Raw genomic sequence first — 20010 nt, forward strand, 5'->3', positions numbered from 1 at the left:
ATTTTAGTCTATTTTTGTCAGTATTGTTGCGTACGGGTGGGTGGAGGATCCAAGTAAAAGGCCAACAGTCGTTTCACAGCATTTATTGATGATTCAGGAGATACACGCACGGTCACTGCTCCGTCCAGAATGACATGATATCGCTTACGTACCGCCTTATAAGGGGTAGATCTCTCAGGACGTCTAATCTGTTTACCTACTGTATAGTCACGTATTCGGATATGTATTCCCACGGTATGAGAAGTGCAATCATTGTTTAGCTTTCATGCACTTAGCTTGTCGCTAATCCCTAAAACCACTTACACCGGTCTCACGGTCTCTCAGGACGTCTAATCTGTTTACCTACTGTATTGTTCAGACTCCAGGGATGTTCAACTCGAGAGCACCCCGGAAGTCGGTTTCGTAGAAGCTCGTGGTAAGCGTGGGCGGGGCTGGTTTCCTCCAAGGGATCTACAGGTCGTCGTCTGCGGTCTGGTCTCTGCTGCTGTCGGCTCGGCTCGATGTATATCTCTCTCTCTCTCGTACAGTGTGCGTAAGTGAGGGTGATACGGGACAAAGGCGGGAAAGTGAATAGTAATGAAAACAGGTTGTAATTCTGTTTGTATGGTGACTGTATTTTATATATATATAAATACAGAGAATAAGCAGGGGGGGGGGGAGTCCGTCGTGAAATTAGCGCGCACGTGTTCGAGAGGTTATGATAACTTCACTCCTCACGTGACTACGTGATCTGACTTCGACGAAGAAAGACCAGGATTTCCTCACTACTCACCGGACGTATACTGAAGCTGTACTTCCAGTATCGTCTGCCGATCCAGGCTGAGCTGATCGGGACTCGGTGGTGGGAACAAACTCGGTAGCGAACAGAGATGTTCACTCGACCGAAGCGGAAAACGAATAGAAGGCGGGGACGCGCGCTCGGCGCCGATCTCCCTCCAAAACGGCTCCTTTGGTCATAACGCCACGAAAGCTGACCATGAAGACTTGGTCGGAACATGTATAGTCACGTATTCGGATATGTATTCCCACGGTATGAGAAGTGCAATCATTGTTTCATGCACTTAGCTTGTCGCTAATCCTTAAAACCCACTTATACCAGTCGCACGGTATGCATTTAGTTAATCCGTTAACAGATATCCGTTACAGATAATCTTTGAACGGTCACAGTCTCTGGGATTCTATTCGCTTAATCCGCGGCGTACGTTACAGTATTATAATATGAAAGGTCAGTATATATAAATAAAAAATTTAGTAAAAAAATAGGTCAAATAAAAAATAAAAATAAAATAAAAAAAATATAATAAAAGGCCAGTGTTTATATTAAATGGTCAGTATTAATATAAAATGGTAAGTTTTATTTTGATGAATGGCCAGTATTACTTTTCGGTTGTGTTGTGTTAGGCACATATGTATTCAAATAGTTGAGAGATTAGTAAATCGACAGGTGAGAGAAGAGATCCTGCGGAATATCAGCATGCTTCAGCTATCTCTAACGAAGGAAATATTTGAACAGGCTATCCATTTATTTATTTATAAATGGAGATAAAGGAATCAGACTCAATTCATAACTTAAATGATCTCTCAATGGTTTTCAACGGTAAACGGACTACTAGTCACAGGACAACCGGTCGCTCTAGATCGGTCACACGTGATCACCCGCCACACTAAAACTGGTTGACCGATTTTAGGGTGTGACCAGTTTTAGTGTGACGGGTGATCACGTGTGACCGATCTAGAGCGACCGGTTGTCCTGTGACCGGTTCACACTTGACTAGTAATCACCGAACCTTTTCAACGCATCAAAATTGATATGAAGGTGCAGCAATACACACACCAATTCGATAAAAATCAAAAATGTTTCGAAAGTTTTCGATAAAAATCAAAAATGAGAACTGCTTATGTTGCGAGTTGCACGTGTTATATCAATTGAGGGTTTTAAAAACTTGACAAAAATAAAATCACATTTTATATAAATAACATTTATTTCCATTAGAAAAATGTTTTGGAATATTGCGTGTATATAAATTTATAAAATAGCCAACATTTTATAAAATAAACTGATAATTTAGAATTTATAACCACTTGATTATCTGTACAGAATTAAATTAATGATACTTTCACATACAATTACATGCATATAATAAATGTATTAAAGTACTTTTGACACCTTACTAAATTGTTAATTTGATTAAGAAAGTGTTATGTACATTTTTAGCATATTTAAATTAAAATGCTGTTTAACTTAAACGCAATCGACATCATTACATTTGCATGCATATATTTTATCTGATGCTTCAAGTGTTTTACCGAAACTAAAATTACTGACAGTCAAATAGTGAACTACTGTTAAACATTATTAGCATTGTATGAATAACCACAGTTACATAAAAAAAAAGAAAATAATTTCAAACATAATACCAAAACAATTACACTTAATTTCAATCCTTAATTTTGAATACATACATACATATTTCTTAAATGTAATATCACTTAACAAGCTTGAGCATATTTTTCTAATAGTTTCCATTTGGCTCTATTAACTTCACTCAGAAAGTTTAGTTGTCGGTCATTGTCTTCATTGTTTTGGATGCACTCGTCCCGTGAAACTCTTTGATAATAAATTATAGCTGATAATAGATGCCATATCTTAAATTCAGGCCAAAGAACATTTGTGAAATAAAGACAAGTATTTGATACCTAAAATAAAAAATCACAAATGAAAAAATGTAAGTTCGAAATTATAAAATTCCATGATCATAAAATGTTACATGTGATTTACCTGCCAGATCAAAAAATCTGAAAGCCTAACTTCACCTGACGTTCTAACAAGTAGATCTGGAGGAGATAGTTGCATTGTTTTATCCATCAACTCTTCTGTTATATCTTCTGTCGATATTAAGCCATCTTTTACACCCCTGACGATATCACCCACTGCGGTTGCAATTTCATCTCGGCCTAAGATTTTTAAATAAAAAATTATGAAAAAAAAAACGCTTATTAATGTTATAAATATACGTAAATACATACCAGTATAGGCAAATGCCACATTTAGAGTAGCTTTATCATTATCCTTGGTGAGTATCATTGCTTTGGCAATCAAAGATCTCAATTTAGCGGGTAAAAGCGAAAGTTTTCCAACTACTCTGACGCAAACACCTCTCTCCATTAGAAGATCACTAATAAGCAAAAAACAAATAATTTTAAAAATGTTGCAGCATCCCACAGTCAATGTGATTTTTAAAAGTAACAACAGACCTTTCATCTAATAATCTCTGAAATTTTTCAGTAGCCAATGTCATCAAAGTTTCTAATTCTTCGTCACTGCGTTTGAAATTTTCTATACTGAATGCATATACTGTAACTTCTGGTATACCAAGATCAAGACACCACTAAAAACAAATAGCGTTGAATATTAAGAATTGATACTTAAAATCATAAATTAAGTTTTATATCTCAAATTTAATTATTGAAAAGCTTTTAATTCTGACACCGGTTACACTGAGCAACAAAAAATCACGTTTTTGAGTTACCAGAGCGGAGACTAACCAATCTTTACTAAGTTTGACCCACTGAATTCGAATATGATATTGATTTTTGTTGGTGGGTGATCGTTTACGAGATATGAGCGTTTAAAAAAATCCGCGATTTTTACAGTTTTTTGGCTTTTGCGGTCTTTAACTCAAAATTTAGGATTGTTACGCTCAAAGTGAGTATTGGAATCAATAGTCAGATATTTTTCCTATTAATTGTTATATTTCATTGCTTTAAAATACTTCTAATTAATTGTCTAGCAAATTTTAAAAGTCAAAAATATATTTTTTTTTACGGATTTTTTCATTTATTTGGCAATTTTTTTTATTTCACCACGTTTATAAGAATTGGTTTTCAATCTTAATATTTTTTTTTATCTAAACGTACTAACTAAACCGGTAATTGCAATTTAAATGCTTTCGTTGTATGTATGGTTGTATCGCGTAATATGTTAGGGCAAGCGAGATGGCATATAATCCACCTCACAGAGTACAGCGGTCGGACTACTTTTTAAACGCTCATATCTCGTAAACGATCACCCACCAACAAAAATCAATATCATATTCGAATTCGGTGGGTCAAACTTAGTAAAGATTGACTAGTCTCCGCTCTGGTATTTTTTTTTGTTGCTCAGTGTTATTAAAACCATCCTATAAAGATATTAGTAATACAAAATTTACATTGAAAATTAAATGTAAAATCTAACTTGTAACGCTTCAGCCAACTTTTCAAATCCTTGAGAATGACCTTCGCATTTAAGAATATTATTCTTCTTGGCAAATCTTCTGTTTCCATCCATTATAAAAGCGATGTGTCTCGGAACTTTGCCTGTTTTAACGACTTTGACACAAAATAATTGTACCCATGATAGGGCATTCTCTTTGATCCACGACATCGTGGAGAGACAATTCTAATCGTAAATTTATCTTTTAGCAATTGAATGCAACGCAAGCAAAAATTCAACTCACGACTACGCGGCACATGACATCTGTCAAACTGTATATCTCATCAGGCATACCAACACAAAGTGCCCAGATATTCTACCGCTATTTATTGTAGGCAGCTTTCAAGCGTCGTTAGTCACTTTCAGACATTTTTTCACTTTAACTGACGCGATCACCGATATTTCTAATCATCAAACATTAGATTTTGGCCAGATTGGTAACACATTATATAAACTAAATAAAATTTAAAAGCTAGTGGAAATATAACAAACGTTATTTTCTTCCGCTATCACCCTAAACACGTATTATTAAACATGTATTAAAATTTACTATTTTACTTACCTAAACATGAACTATTCTTTAATTATTCAGAGGGAAAATTTAAGTCCCCCCGATACATAGAAAATATTCAGTACTCATATCCAGGCGCGGCTCGTGCATAGGAACTGCGGCGCTGCAGCATCCCCAGAAAAATTACAAAAAAAATCGCATTTACAACTTGTATTTAGATATATTTGACATACTCATTGATAATAATTATGTCAAATATCTAATCATTCTTATTTAAATTATATTCACAAGTTGTAAATGTATACCAATGTGATTTTTTTGTATTTTTTCTGAGGGTGCTGCAGCGCCGCAGTTCCTATGCACGAGCCGCGCCTGCTAATATCTATTGATTTCGTACTAATAATTGCTATTAATATCTCATTCTCTTTTTGTTTGAAAAATAATTTCAAGTTTATAAATTATAATAATTCCATGAAAAATATTTATAAAGCAGTTACTCAGTTAGGCCCGCGAAATGCCCATATTTTTTATTCTACTCTCACCTGGCTCCAGCCTTTTCTATTTAATAAATATATGCATCAACTAATCAACTTTTACGTGATTATGGATTAAAATAATAACAACGAAATATAAAAGATTTGACGAAAATTTCTGAGATGACTTAAGACTCCAATGTTGACTAACTGAGTTTCATTCATAAAATTTTCATATTTAATTGTATGGATGGTTAGAGTAGAAGGTATTTCAGAAAAAAAATGGAAATTTATTTTATATTATTCGGTATTTCAATTGACCATCTTCGGACAGCTTTAGGCCAAAACTGTATAATGCTAGCGCGCGTTGTGTCGGCTGTCATTCAGTATAACCTTACTCCCTTCTTTTAAATATTTGTTTATCAGTCACCTTTTCCAGACGCGTCAGTTTATAATTAGTATTGCTTTATTTCAGGTAATAATTACAGTATATGTATATGACGTATGTATTTGGAATATGTGTTGACATTAAATGTATATTTGTGTTACAGTGAAATCAAAATGAGTGACGCAGACTTTAGCTCTCTTTTGCATGCAGCCGAACAGCTAGCGACCGATGTTGAAGGTAACGAAGAATTACCTAGAGTCGAAAGATCGCTGGGACAGGTGTTGGAAGCTTCTCAGGAACTCTATTCAAGAGTCACCCAAACCGGAGCTCATGATATTCAAGCGTATGACTATTATATTTTTATTTAGTATTACCATTTTGGACACACATTTGTATGCTTTTAATTTATAATGGAAATTTTATGTTTATGTTTTCCAATATTTGCTGACCTTACTTTCACCATTACCAAATATTCAACCTTACATGTTTTTCCATTTCTTCTTGTAGTCATTTACTTCTTGGATCTAAAGGAATTGACCTACCTCAAATTTCTCAGAAACTTGAAACTCTTAGTGCAAGAAGAACTTTCGAACCTTTGCATCCAATTGCCGATTCTGACATTGAAAGCTTCCTTAGAAATGAAAGGGAAAATGCTATACTTTCATTGATCGATGATGTTAACAAATCAGTAAGTTTTTTTTCATGTTGTACATATATCATAATTTTGAAGCTTCCTCTAACATTTTGAATAAATATTTTAGTCACTGCAAACAATCGAAGATCACAAATGGGAACACATGGTTTCCGAATGGAACCAAGAAAAGATCAAACTGATGAATGCTTTAATTGGCACATCTCAAAATTGGTTGGATTTAAAAAGTGCACCTGAAGTGTCTATGATGGTAGACGCTTCTAAGAAAGTTGGTCCTTCAATGTTGGACAATCAAGAAATGGCTTACGCTAAACAAGTACATCAACACAATAAAATTGTTATGCAAGGAGCTAAGAGGCCATCATTGGTCCAAAAGTTTTCAATCGTTGCTGATGAATTCAATGATCAGGCATGTTCCAAATTTATAGTACAATATAATTCTTTAATACAGGAAAATCATATTACCATAAGTGATGTTCTTGAGGATAGGGATAGGACTATTGACTAAAATCTACTTGCATAAATTACTTATACATACATACTTTTGTAATGATTATTTTCTTTCATATTTATTACAGAAAGTAAAAGAAATGTGGGGTATTATTAAGGCAATGTCTAATAATTTACCCATAGTGCATAATGATGATCCATTGAAATGCCGATCTACTCCAGCTGTACAAAAAGCTCTTGTATCCCAAGCTCGGAATTACTTACAACAAGGGTATTCAAATTAATCAGATACATAATTGTTATATATCCTTTAAAACACTAAAAACTATTAACACTCAATTAATTGTATTTAATGTGTTTAGATATAAAACATACATGAAGAGCATTGTAATGGATAATCTCCAAAATGCACAACGGGGTGGAATTCCTGGAACTTATCCGCTAGTTCGTGGTTTTGTTAGTCTTCGAATGCAAGGACAATCCTTATTTGGCTTGATGGATGGCCAAATTGATGGACGTCCACTGTGGCCTATGATCTATTATTGTTTGCGTAGTGGGGACTTAGAAGCTGCACTGCACTGCATAAGACAAGCTGGGTAAGCTGAAATCATTCATTCGCTTAAACAAAATAATTTTATTGTAATACTATATGTATTTTTTAGGCCTGGCTTTGAAGATTTCATCGATATCCTTGAAGAACTCATAAAAAATCCTGGACACCCATTGAGTAACAAATTACAAACTGCTATCAATTTTCAATATAGGAGAAATATCAGAAATGCAACAGATCCTTATAAGAGAATCGTAATCGTTTTTTAAAAATTAGAAATATGTACATGTTATTCTAGAATGTTTATTTTAAATGATATTATTTCGCTTTTTACCTAGGTCTACTGTATTTTGGGATGTTGTGATATAACTGATGAGCATCCAGATGTAGCAAAAACAGCTGACGACTATCTGTGGTTGAAATTGTCTCTAATTAAAACTGAGAATACTTCAAATGATACTGAATGTTTAACATATCCAGGTCTTCAAAAAACTATCCTCGAAGAATATGGTATCTTAATTTAAAAACTATTTATATATGTGTAATTTAAGTGTAGTATTATACGACTATTATTTTTTTGTTATTTTCTAGGTGAAACTCATTATAGAGCATATGAACAGCCTCTTGTTTACTTTCAACTTTTGTCCCTCACTGGACAGTTCGAACCAGCCATTGAATTTTTATCGCGTATTCCAAAGTATAATTCATAATTTTATATTCACATATTACATATATTACATATAATTCATAATTTTACAATTTTTTGTAGGTATCAAGTTCATGCTGTACATATGGCTATAGCATTAAATGAGCTGTATTTGTTAGGTGGACCGAGAACTGTACAAGCCCCCTTAAGTAATTTTTGCAACTATTAATGAAATGCTTCTAAACTTGTACATACATACACGAGTTACTTTAAAAATATACTTGGATTTTAGTTTCAGTCGACATTGAAGATCCAGTTCCATTGAGGAGATTGAACTTGGCTCGTCTCATCTTATTATATGTCAGAAGGTTTGAAGTCACAGATCCAGCCGAAGCCTTACAGTATTTTTATTTTCTAAGGTCTTACTTTTTGATAATTTCAATAATAATAATATTAAAATGTACATTATTATAATTTTCTAATTGTTTATTTTATTTCTAGAAATATGAAGGATGCAAATGGCAAAAACTTATTTATGGTTTGCGTCAGTGATTTGGCTTTGGAATGCAGAGACTATGATGCATTATTTGGCCGGATAGATCCAATGACTGGTATTAAAACACGAGGTCTAATTGATCAATTTAATTCATCATTCATAGACTGCAAGGTAATATACTAGTCATATGTGAAATATGTAATATAGTTATTTTAAATCTGTGTTTAAAACTAAAATCCTTCCAGCTCATTGCTGCTAATGTCGCAGATGAACTTGTAAAAAAAGGATTATTTGAAGATGCCATTAATATGTACGATACTTCTGGTGTAAGTTAATGTTGAAAATTTTTAAGTTTTAATTTAGATTATAAAGAAAATTAATTTTTTGTGCGATTTCAGAACACTGAAAAAGTATTTGAAATATGTTGTACATTATTGAGTCAAGTTGCAAGTGAATCGAAACGTCCAGGCTCACTCCGAGAACGTATAACACAAATATGCCACAATTTAAGAGAGCGCCATGTCAATACACCGTTACCCAATCAAATTCAGCAAACTTTCACAATTTTAAATGATTTGATTATATTTTTCGATCAGTACCATGCAAAAAATTACATGGGAGCACTTGAAGTAGGTTTTTTTCATGTTTTATTTTTTAATATTAATGATGTCATAACTTTATAATGTCAATTTTTGTACATATTTATATCAGGCTTTATCATCGTGTAAGATCATTCCTCTCAGTTCTGAAGAAGAACATGAACGTGTGGCAACCTTTAAAAGATTAAGTGGAGAAATTTGCAAAGTTATGCCAGATATTTTACTCGCAGCGATGACAATACTTTTCAATAAATATCAGAATTTAAGAGGTCAAGACCAAATGGCCCATATGACTGCTGAGGGAAAAGATAAAGTATGTTTAACTATAACTGTTAAAATGTAAATTTATTTTGATCTTCAAAAATTTTTATTGTTTGCCTTTATAATTTCAGCAAGTTGAATTTCTCCGAGAACAGGCTGAAGCTATAACGAGTTTTGCCGGTAATATCCCGTTTAGAATGCCTGGTGATACTTACAGTCAATTAACTCAGATGCAAATACTGATGCATTAAATACTTTATATTTGTAAATTCTTTTAATACTTTAAATTTATTTTTTTGATAATAAAATCAATCACAAATTCAGTCTGATTTATTATTTTATAATTTTGTTATGCATAAGTCTAAATTTAAATTGGCATATTGGCCCTCTTTCATCTGAAAAAAATCAGTTAAATGTATAATTTTATAAATTTCATTCAAAATACTCTTAGAAAAGTCTTAAACTTACTTTTCTGTAATCCAGTATCATTTCTTTGAATCTTAAGAAATCTGACGATGTGAATAGAACATCAAACACCTCACCATCCAAGACATGTTTGTGCTTCCTATGAAGAAATATAATATTTTCTGGAGTGCCACATTTTATTGTTAAGGAATTTGTGGAAAAAATGAAAACTTACTCTAATTTTTCAGAGAATCGTTTCATAGAAAATGATGGAATCCTTTCAGTCAAATGACAAGTTATATAGTTTTCTATCATACTTGTATATTCTTCAAAAATGTCTGTGTATATAAATTTATTCTCTTCTGTATTTTCAAAAGTCTTCCAATGTTTATCCAAAAAGTTGAAAACAATTTTCTATGGTTAAATACATTTACGACATTTAAAATCATGAAACATATAATTTTAAATTCAAAAACACAAATCTTACATGAAAATTATTATCAATTAATATGTCTTCTATATGTCCAATTATGTAGTCAAACTCATTAGTTTGCTCATCATTTTGTTGAGCTGTATTACTACATACAAAAAAATAAATGATCAAAATATTAAAATGTTGTTTTGTTAACATAATATATAGAAATTGGATTATATGTGGATGATTTGATTGAAAATAGACATAAATATGAAACCTACAAATCTTCCCCATCCATATTTGTTGGATTTCCATAGCAACTGTTGTAAACACAACTGTATTTTATTTCCTTGTGATTTTCCCACGATTGCCAACTTGTAGTATGTGCAATATACATATGTACATGTATAGTTTAATGCGATTTGAAGGCAGTTTATTTACAATCAAATTACGTACATATATGACATTGGTAGTATAAAAATAAAATACATTTAAAATGTGCATATGATTTTGTATATAAACAATTGAGTCGTCTAGTTCCAAAACCCGGTATCTGCGTATTTTTATATATTTTTTTACGGATTTTTTCTCACCACCTCAATCCACCTACAGCGGTCGGACTACGTGCCATCTCGCTTGCCCTAACATATTACGCGATACAACCATATATACAACGAAAGCATTTAAATTTCAATTACCGGTTTAGTTAGTACGTTTAGATAAAAAAAAATATTAAGATAGAAAACCAATCCTTATAAACGTGGTGAAATAAAAAATTTGCCAAATAAATGAAAAATAGCACGGAAAAAAATCCGTAAAAAAAATATATTTTTGACTTTTAAAATTCACTATACAATTAATTAGAAGTATTTTAAAGCAATGAAATATAACAATTAATAGGAAAAATATCTGACTATTGATTCCAATACTCACTTTGAGCTTAACAATCCTAAATTTTGAGTTAAAGACCGCAAAAGCCAAAAAACTGTAAAAATTGCGGATTTTTTTAAACGCTCATATCTCGTAAACGATCACCCACCAACAAAAATCAATATCATATTCGAATTCAGTGGGTCAAACTTAGTAAAGATTGGCTAGTCTCCGCTTTGGTATTTTTTTTTTTGTTGCTCAGTGTTATCGAAGGGTTCTAATTCGAGCATGTCGAATGATTATGATCGAGTTCCTTTGTTTCTATAAGAGCATTTAAAGGTCATCCATATACACGTGCTAGAGAAATAAGATCGAAGTTTTAGGAATATAGCCAGGGGTGATTTGAGGGTGGAGAACACCCGGGCGCCAAGCTCCACAAAAAAAATATATCGACAGCTTCCGTTAACCGATCACGAGCTCACAGGAATCCTCGAAAATATGATCTCATCATCAGGGTTATAGTGGGGCGGGCGCAATGCACCGGTGCTTATTTTTCAAATCGGAGCACGCCCCACCACTTGTTAAATGTAACATTGAAATGTGAATAAATAGAACGCAAATTGAATGATGTTGTGAAGAGTGTGTGGCAACACTGGCCGCGGAGAGTGTAGTTCGCAGAATGACATTGTGTTTGTATCGGTGGAGATGCGCCTCAGTTCGTGGGTGAGTGTCTCTGACGAGTAGAAGAGTTGACCGTAGAGTGACCGTAGAGCAGTCACGATGGTCGCGTTGAAGACTGGTTAGAGTGCAGAGTGTAGAGTGGAGAGAGTGGAGAACGGGGAGATGGCGGGCCAACGGTCCGGGTACAGCGCGCTGCCCGAGGAGAGTCCCCCGGCGGGTGCGGGTGCGGGTGCGGGCGCGGGGGTGAGCACGGGGGCGAGCGTGTTGGGGCTGGGGTTGGGCGAAGACCTGAGTGGCCCCATCATCCACAAGGTGGGCCCCAAGGGCACGCACGCGCACGACTGGACGCACATCGAAGACCTGGACTATTTCTTCACGCGCATGTATCGCTACTACCTCAAGGGCGGCTTCCTGCCCATGCTCATCTCCGACTGCCTCCAGCTGTTGCAGTACTGCTTCGTCGTCTTCTTCCTCACTTTCCTCGTGCACTGCGTCGACTACTCCCTTCTTTTCCGCAAAGATAATCACTCCTTCGACTTTGCCAATAACAACGTCACCCTCTCCGACCTCTTCTACCCCAACTGCTCGAGCAGGATCTCTATGCAGTGGTGGTTCTTGATCGCCCTCTGCACCGTGGTCGGGATTTTCAAGTTGATCCGGTGCGTTTACCATCTCTACCATGCCTACGAAACCAAACTCTTCTTCAACGACGCTCTGCGCATAGACGACGAAGACCTCGGGTGGCTCAGCTGGAGCGCCATCCAAAATAAAGTCAAAGATGTACAAAGAGAGGTACAAATGTGCATACACAAGCGGCAGATAAACGAGTTGGATATATATCAGCGAATACTGCGTTTCGATAATTACATGGTGGCGATGGTGAATAAGCGACTGCTCCCGTTGTACGTGTCTATACCGTACGTCGGAGATCTGCCGTACTTGTCCAAGGGTCTGAAATACAATCTGGGTCTTCTACTGTTCTACGGTCCTTGGAGCCCTTGGAGAAATTGTTGGCATCTTCGCGAATGCTACAAAGACACTTCTAAAAGATTACTGTTGGCGAAACAGTTGCAAAATCATATACTCTTCCTGTCCCTTTTGAATTTCGTACTGGCGCCGCTCATATTGACCTGGCAAATTCTGTATTTCCTCTTTAACTACGCCGAGCTCATCAAACGCTCGCCGGAATCGCTAGGTCTCCGCACTTGGTCCCTGTATTCGCGCATTCTCTTGCGACACTTCAACGAGCTGGATCATGAGTTGTCCGATCGTTTGAGTCGAGCGTATAAACCGGCTACCAAATATCTCACCAGTTTCCCTTCGCCCGTTGCTACGTTGATCGCTAAAAACGTTGCCTTTTTATGCGGAAGCATTCTCGGAGTGCTGCTGCTGATGTCCGTTTACAACGAAGTCGTATTGGCCGTCGACAACATGCTGACCCTCATGACCGTTGTGGGATGTATGCTGGCAGTCGCTAGGAGCTTTATACCCGAAGAAGAGGTGAAGCAGAGAAGTAGCGAGGAATTGCTAGTACAAGTGCTGGGACATGTTCACTATCTGCCGCCCAGTTGGAGGGGTAAAGCTCACACGAAGGATGTTGCCACTGACTTTCAACAATTGTTTCAATTCAGAGCGATGTATATTCTGATGGAACTCGTGAGTCCGGTCGTTAGTCCTTTTATAATCCTCTCGCTGCGTTCTCGAGCCATCGACATAGTCGACTTTTACCGAAACTTTACAGTCACCGTATTGGATATCGGCGACGTATGCTCTTTTGCTCAAATGGACGTCCGACAACACGGCCATCCAGATTGGTCAATTAAAAAGACTTTAAACCAACCGTCGCCCAACACTACACAATACAACCAGGGCGAGGAAGGAAAAACTGAACTTTCCCTCATAGCGTTCTCGTGCCGGAATCCAGAATGGCGATGCCCGAAAATGGATCAAAAGAAATATTTGATCACGCTTCAAAATAGTTTAATCAATGCAACGAATATTTATCATTCGATACATCCTTTCGCATATCAGAATAACTTATACAAAACAATGCTCTCTTCGTATTACAATCAAACTTCACCAGCTGGCGTGGTCAACCAACCGATGCTTCGCTCCTGCATGTACCTCAATCAACCTACTCTAAGCCCGGAGGACGCCCTCATAGAGGCAGAAGCGCCCCGAGTTGAGGAATCGGAAGACGAGCAAGATAACGCAGCGACCTCTACCGGCAAAAAGAAAAAGAAAAAGAAAATTCCGATTGTTCCAGATAAGACACAAAGTCTCGCGTCCGAACAGCAGGATATGTCGATCAGCGCGCTGCATCTGTACGACCTGCATTTGGCGAGGATGGACGAAAGGTCGGCGAAGCTGAAAGAAAAAACGACGCCGAGCCGGAGCTCGTCGCGGATCGAAGAATTGTCGAACACATCCGAGACCCGCAGAACCCACACACGCAGGTCGACAAGCACCAACGAAGACACGCCGCTGCTTAGAAAAGTGAAACCATAACATACGGTCGCAAACGAGCAGTGGGTGTGACTTGCTGCACACGCATAGAAAAATTTCTTTTATTATTCAGTGTAATTTGTACCGACTTTTGTTTTATCGAAAATGTTGCCTTGGTATTAATATGTATGATATATATATATATATATATATATATATATATATATATATATATATATATATATATATATATATATATATATATATATATATATATATATATATATATATATATATATATATATATATATATATATATATATATATATATATATATATATATATATATATATATATATATATATATATATATATATATATATATATATATATATATATATATATATATATATATATATATATATATATATATATATATATATATATATATATATATATATATATATATATATATATATATATATATATATATATATATATATATATATATATATATATATATATATATATATATATATATATATATATATATATATATATATATATATATATATATATATATATATATATATATATATATATATATATATATATATATATATATATATATATATATATATATATATATATATATATATATATATATATATATATATATAGTTTTGTGTGCTTAGGCTTTCTAATGCTAATAAGCTTATATAGAAAAAAAAGAGCAATATCTTGATGAAAATCGTATGTGTATAAGATTTTTTTCACGTATTTTCATAAACAATTTTTTTTTGTCTTTGTATTTTCCTTTGTTTTTTTTTTATATTGTATTTAAAATAAATTTGATTGAATGAATTTCGAACGCACATGTATCTCAAATGTGTCTGATGATGATTGATCATACTTAAATTTGTATATTATGTTAAGCAGACTGAAAACTACATTTATAATAAGGCTATTATATAATTTTAACATAGTTTTTAATGTGCGAAAAAAAATGTATTAACCTTTAGTGGTCGCCATTTCAAGCTGATTTGCACTTTAGGTGACAACACTTAACAATAGTATTTTTATTTTTTTTTATATTGAAAAAAGCCATTAATTATATTCTTTGTTTGGTTTTCATAATTAGGTTTGATGCATATTGGTTGTACGGCACATTCGAGCATCGATTATATGCACATTTACGCCGACACATACAAATACACGACAGTTACACGAATGGTCTGTAGGTGTCGCAAACAGTTTTAGTAAAGTGACAGTACACAACCAATGATTGAGGTTACATTGAACAATATCGATTAAAATCGAAAACGCATTTACCAAATAATTTTATTATACATGCCTATAAGATTCATTTGAAGAGGTTCTCTCTATAAAAAGGCAATACTGGCATTTTGTTTGCGACACGTAGTAATTCATGTAATTACTGTGTATTTATTATATATGGGCTAGTGTAAGTGTGTATACTCAATGCTCCTGCATAACCAACAAGTACCTTAAGTTTTCTTTACCTATAATATTAGATATATAAGCAAAGCACTATTGTTTACCATGCTTTTACTGATATTCTAATTTAGTTATCTTAATTTTATTTTTAATTTAATTTTTTACGGTTGTGATGTGTAAATCAGGTATCTCCTTTTTTTTTTAATGTGTTTACTTATAGTTTTATATAATTCATTTTATGCAGCTGTTGACGACTATTGTTTCGCAATAAAACCACAGCAGCTGAGTGAATCGATTAATGATTTTTAAATATTAACATATCCAATGCAATGGAGCCGATTCCATTTATGCAACGATTTATAATTCTACGGCGTAGTATCTATTATTTTCAGGGCTGTGAAATCATATATTTAATTCTGATACTACAAAGTAATGGATTGGTTTGAGAAATGGCGCATCTGTTTAAACATTGTGCTTAATTACTATGAATGTTTGAAATACCGATCGAAGAATGGCCGGAAAGGATCGTTAGCAATATATTAAATGCCTTTGATTCGCTTAGCGCTTAAGACTGCTTTTTTTTAATATCGGTAACAATTAGTTTATCGCTTATTGTCGTAAATTATTAATATTCGAGTGCGTTGTAACAAAAATGTATTGTTCTTTTTTTTTGTTATCAAACATTTTCAAGTATTTATTGGGTCCAATTATTTTTCACTCATTTTTAATCGCACGCGTAATGATGCGTTTTTTGATGCATATAATATATATATTTTTGGTACAGCCGATTGGTATTTAGAGTACGGCGATCCATTATACGCGAAATACACGCAACAATATAATATTCGATTATATTTTTAGGTAAGTAAAAATAGTATCTTCTGTATTTATTTGTGACAGGGATTGTTGCTTGACACGAGAATGTAACGTAATATAATGCATCAGATATGATGATAATAAAATATATTCCCTATACGGAAATTATTGCAATATTTCTTTTCATTTTAAATTTAAATATACGTAGTTACTTAACAAATGTAATTTCATTTGCATTAACTTATGATTTTTTTTTTTTTAATTAAATCTTTTAAACTTTTTTTATATTGTGATAATATATTTTAAACGAGGGTCTAATCTGTGATAAAGAATGTGAGTCACCAATGTTTCATTAGTTGAAAAATTAACTAAAAGCAAGAGTAAGAATTTGAGTTTCACTTAAATATTATATATGTGTGTGTATTGTATGTTTAGAATCTCTTCAGACGATTATCGATTTTATAAATAAATCGGATATAATTAAACACCTATTGTACATAAAAACAAGTAGGTTTTTTTTAGATAATTTATATAAAATGTAATATGTGTCGTCAAAACATACTCACAATCGTAAGTAAACATATTTATTGTACCTAAGATTAGCCATTGTTTACTACGATATATTGTAAAATGGTATAAACGTAAGGCTATCAACATGATAAAAATTTGTACAAATAAAATTAATATTAATATGTTAAATATAATATTGATCGATAGTTTTATTCCAATATGTATATTACTGGCTTTTTTATACACTAATTGAATAAATTATTATGCAAATTGTCAGATGTTTTTTTTTTTTTTTTTACCCCTTTTTCTTTCATCATTAATGTATTGTTAATTATTTACAAGGTGTCATCAAAAAATACGGAGATAACGTAACGATTCCTAAACGAATGAGCAGCATAATATACCACTTGTCGTGTTAGTCCTGATATTTTCAAAACATGTATTTATTTAGACTACTATAAAAAAATGGCAATAGATCATAATCTAATTTAAAAAAAAAATCGCTTTATATATATCATCGAGTCTTCAATTTAAGCCTTTAAACATCTTTGTCTAGTGAAAATGTAGCTGTCCACAACCGACATCCTTGACTGGTTTGTTCATATATGTATGTATTTGCTAAAATTAAATCGACAATGGAAGAAACCACTCCCAAGGTTACTACAACATAACAAAATAATTATTGAAGAAAATCTAGCCTCAAGTACAATAAATAATAGTACTGTATAATGCTTAGTTTACTTATAGTAATCTCTTCATATGATTGGTTAGCTGATATCCTCGGAAGAACCATGTAAATGCAAAATGGAGCTAATAAATAGAAAGGTTTTTCTTACAGTCCAAGTGTACATTCATGAACATACTAGTTTGTTCATACACAAGCCAATCTGACCAGTTACATATATTGTACACAAAAGAACAAATTAACTAGTTTGTTCATGCACAAACTATTAGGCACGAGTTTAAGTAATCACAATTTCTATACTAGTTTGTTTGTTAGTCACAATACTAGTTTGTTCATGCACAAACTATTAGTATCACAATTTCTTGTTCCATTCTTAGTATTCTATATATGCAAACCCCAAGTTGCAAAAATCAGCAGAAATGGAAATTCTAGTAATGATGTAATACGGTTTCCATAGGATTTCTTATTTCAAATACTTTACAAGACAGATCAGAGTTTCATGCGATACCTGTTGGGAATTTATTTGACGAATAAATCAATACTTTGTGTATGAAAAAATCAGTAAGATCACGAATAAATCAGAGCGAGCACTTGGACTGTAACATTTTGGTGTAAACTTATTACGAAATCATGATTAAACAGCATACTTCAAAAGAATCTGCGTAAATTTAAAGATTACAGAGATATATGTATGTTTACTGTATTTTTTGATCACATCTTGAGCCTCATCTCATATAACATCAGTCACGTAAGTGTTTCCTAACTGATTGCTGTATCGATATTTAAATAGTTATTAAATTTTTAGACCAAATTTGGCGTAACGCCACTGACAAATAAACCTTGTTAGTTTGTTATGCCTTCATTTTATTGCTGTTGATAGAAAGTATCACACGCATTATACAGTTCAGTGGTTTACAAACACTAGTTGGGAAACACTGCTGTAACCAGAATATTATTTATGCTGAAAAGTATTAGGAATGGCCTACTGACATTTGAAATAATTTCAGGGGGCCAATTCACACGGTCAGTTAGGCCAAGGATCGACGTCGGAACAATGCAACGAGCCGCTAGAAAGCGCTAACACGTGGAATAATAATACAGTGCGAGACATTGTCTGCAATGGAGGACACTCGCTCATGATCTGTGATGATGGCAAATTGTATGCGTGTGGATGGAACCATCGTAGGCAACTCGGATTCGAAGTTGAAAACTGCCACAGATTTAGCCGAGTTTGGGACTTGAGCGGAATTGGCTTTCGTAGAGTGTGCGCAGGATGGGATTCGAGCGCCGCCATTACGGACAAAGGCATACTCTATTTATGGGGGTCCAACGTGTACGGACAATTGGGACTTCCATGCGACGACTTTCCGAAGTCGGTGAAACCAATTCAATTAGAGTTAAGGGTGAGTGATGTGAAGATGGGTATGCGTCACACGGCTCTTTTGGACGTGAATGGAAATGTATGGACATCTGGATGTGGAAAAAAAGGTCAGCTTGGTCTCGGAGAAGCTGTTACGTCGCTAGATAAATTCCAAAGGATAGAAAATATCAGTAAAATATGTGCAGTTGCATGTGGTCAACACCACACTATAGCATGGAGCAAAGAAGATCAAATTCTTTATGTATGGGGCGATAATAATCACGGTCAATTGGGAATACCTATAGAAAACTTGAAAGCATTCGAACCAATTAAATGTATGGTTCTATCGGAACATATACAAGATGTTTCACAGATTTATGCTGGGTGGACACACAGTGCCGCTCTTCTTAAAAGCGGGAAGGCAATTTACTGGGGCAGGAATGATTATGGTCAACTAGGATGCGAAACATTACAAGAAGGATGCTCATCCAATGTTGTAAAATTCAAAGGTAAATTGTACAGATACATATTCGTTTTTCATTCGTTATCTTTAGTTTAAAGTTGTATATTTTTCAGGACAAAAAATTCTACAACTGGCTCTCGGGTCAGAGCATAGTGTTTGCTTACTAAATAATAATACTGTATGGGCTTGGGGTTGGAATGAACATGGTAATACTGGAACTGGATCTACGGAAAATATCAAGGAGCCAAAAAATGTAAAGATAGGCAGCGTTGATAATTTAAAAATTGCTGCGGGTGCAGCACACAACTTCTTAATTACAAAATAATACATATATTCATGAAATATAAATAAATACGCAAACTCGTTCACCGATATTTGCAGATGATTTTTTCGTATAGGATAAACGCATACATAGGGACTAGGATTGGCTAATTTAAACATGTATATTATGTAAAAGATTGATCTTAATATTTAATTAATCACATTTATGTACAATTGCATGTTATAGAAAATAAAACATAAGTTCAGTTGAAATCATGTTTTTGATTATTCAATTAATATGTACATTTATATTTGTATATATATACTGAAATTGCAAATAAATAAAAATAGCTGATGGTA

At 33.9% G+C, this 20010-nt stretch overlaps 4 protein-coding genes and 1 pseudogene across 5 annotated transcripts; 3 read left to right on the forward strand and 2 right to left on the reverse strand.

Annotated features, from left to right (window-relative positions):
• Positions 1-1959: 1959 nt before the first annotated feature.
• Positions 1960-4564, reverse strand: Dhdds (Dehydrodolichyl diphosphate synthase subunit). Its single transcript, XM_077441075.1, has 5 exons — positions 4238-4564; positions 3256-3389; positions 3028-3176; positions 2780-2955; positions 1960-2697 (listed from the first exon to the last, which is right to left on the reverse strand). Exons 1-5 carry the CDS (start codon positions 4424-4426, stop codon positions 2491-2493), a joined length of 855 nt encoding a protein of 284 aa, XP_077297201.1. The 5' UTR covers positions 4427-4564; the 3' UTR covers positions 1960-2490.
• Positions 4565-5567: 1003 nt separating this feature from the next.
• Nup93-1 (Nucleoporin 93kD-1) lies at positions 5568-10272 on the forward strand. The gene is made up of 16 exons (XM_077440788.1): positions 5568-5714; positions 5791-5970; positions 6135-6315; positions 6389-6688; positions 6858-7000; positions 7092-7325; positions 7392-7533; positions 7618-7789; positions 7871-7976; positions 8049-8134; positions 8218-8344; positions 8427-8592; positions 8667-8747; positions 8820-9050; positions 9133-9333; positions 9413-10272. The coding sequence occupies exons 2-16, from the start codon at positions 5801-5803 to the stop codon at positions 9530-9532; spliced, it is 2460 nt and encodes an 819-aa protein (XP_077296914.1). The 5' UTR covers positions 5568-5714; positions 5791-5800; the 3' UTR covers positions 9533-10272.
• On the reverse strand, positions 9078-11769 carry LOC143918761 (ADP-ribosylation factor-like protein 2-binding protein). Its single transcript, XM_077440810.1, has 5 exons — positions 10383-11769; positions 10174-10264; positions 9922-10100; positions 9750-9846; positions 9078-9676 (listed from the first exon to the last, which is right to left on the reverse strand). Exons 1-5 carry the CDS (start codon positions 10496-10498, stop codon positions 9620-9622), a joined length of 540 nt encoding a protein of 179 aa, XP_077296936.1. The 5' UTR covers positions 10499-11769; the 3' UTR covers positions 9078-9619.
• Positions 11548-20006, forward strand: LOC143918756 (secretion-regulating guanine nucleotide exchange factor-like). Its single transcript, XM_077440803.1, has 3 exons — positions 11548-11694; positions 18574-19435; positions 19503-20006. Exons 1-3 carry the CDS (start codon positions 11677-11679, stop codon positions 19712-19714), a joined length of 1092 nt encoding a protein of 363 aa, XP_077296929.1. The 5' UTR covers positions 11548-11676; the 3' UTR covers positions 19715-20006.
• On the forward strand, positions 11703-14196 carry LOC143918751 (autophagy-related protein 9A pseudogene; annotated as a pseudogene). Its single transcript, XR_013261153.1, has one exon. The product of XR_013261153.1 is annotated as an autophagy-related protein 9A pseudogene (transcript).
• Positions 20007-20010: the final 4 nt, after the last annotated feature.

This window comes from Arctopsyche grandis, chromosome 11 (genome assembly GCF_051622035.1).
Source record: "Arctopsyche grandis isolate Sample6627 chromosome 11, ASM5162203v2, whole genome shotgun sequence".
NCBI lineage: Eukaryota > Metazoa > Arthropoda > Insecta > Trichoptera > Hydropsychidae > Arctopsyche > Arctopsyche grandis.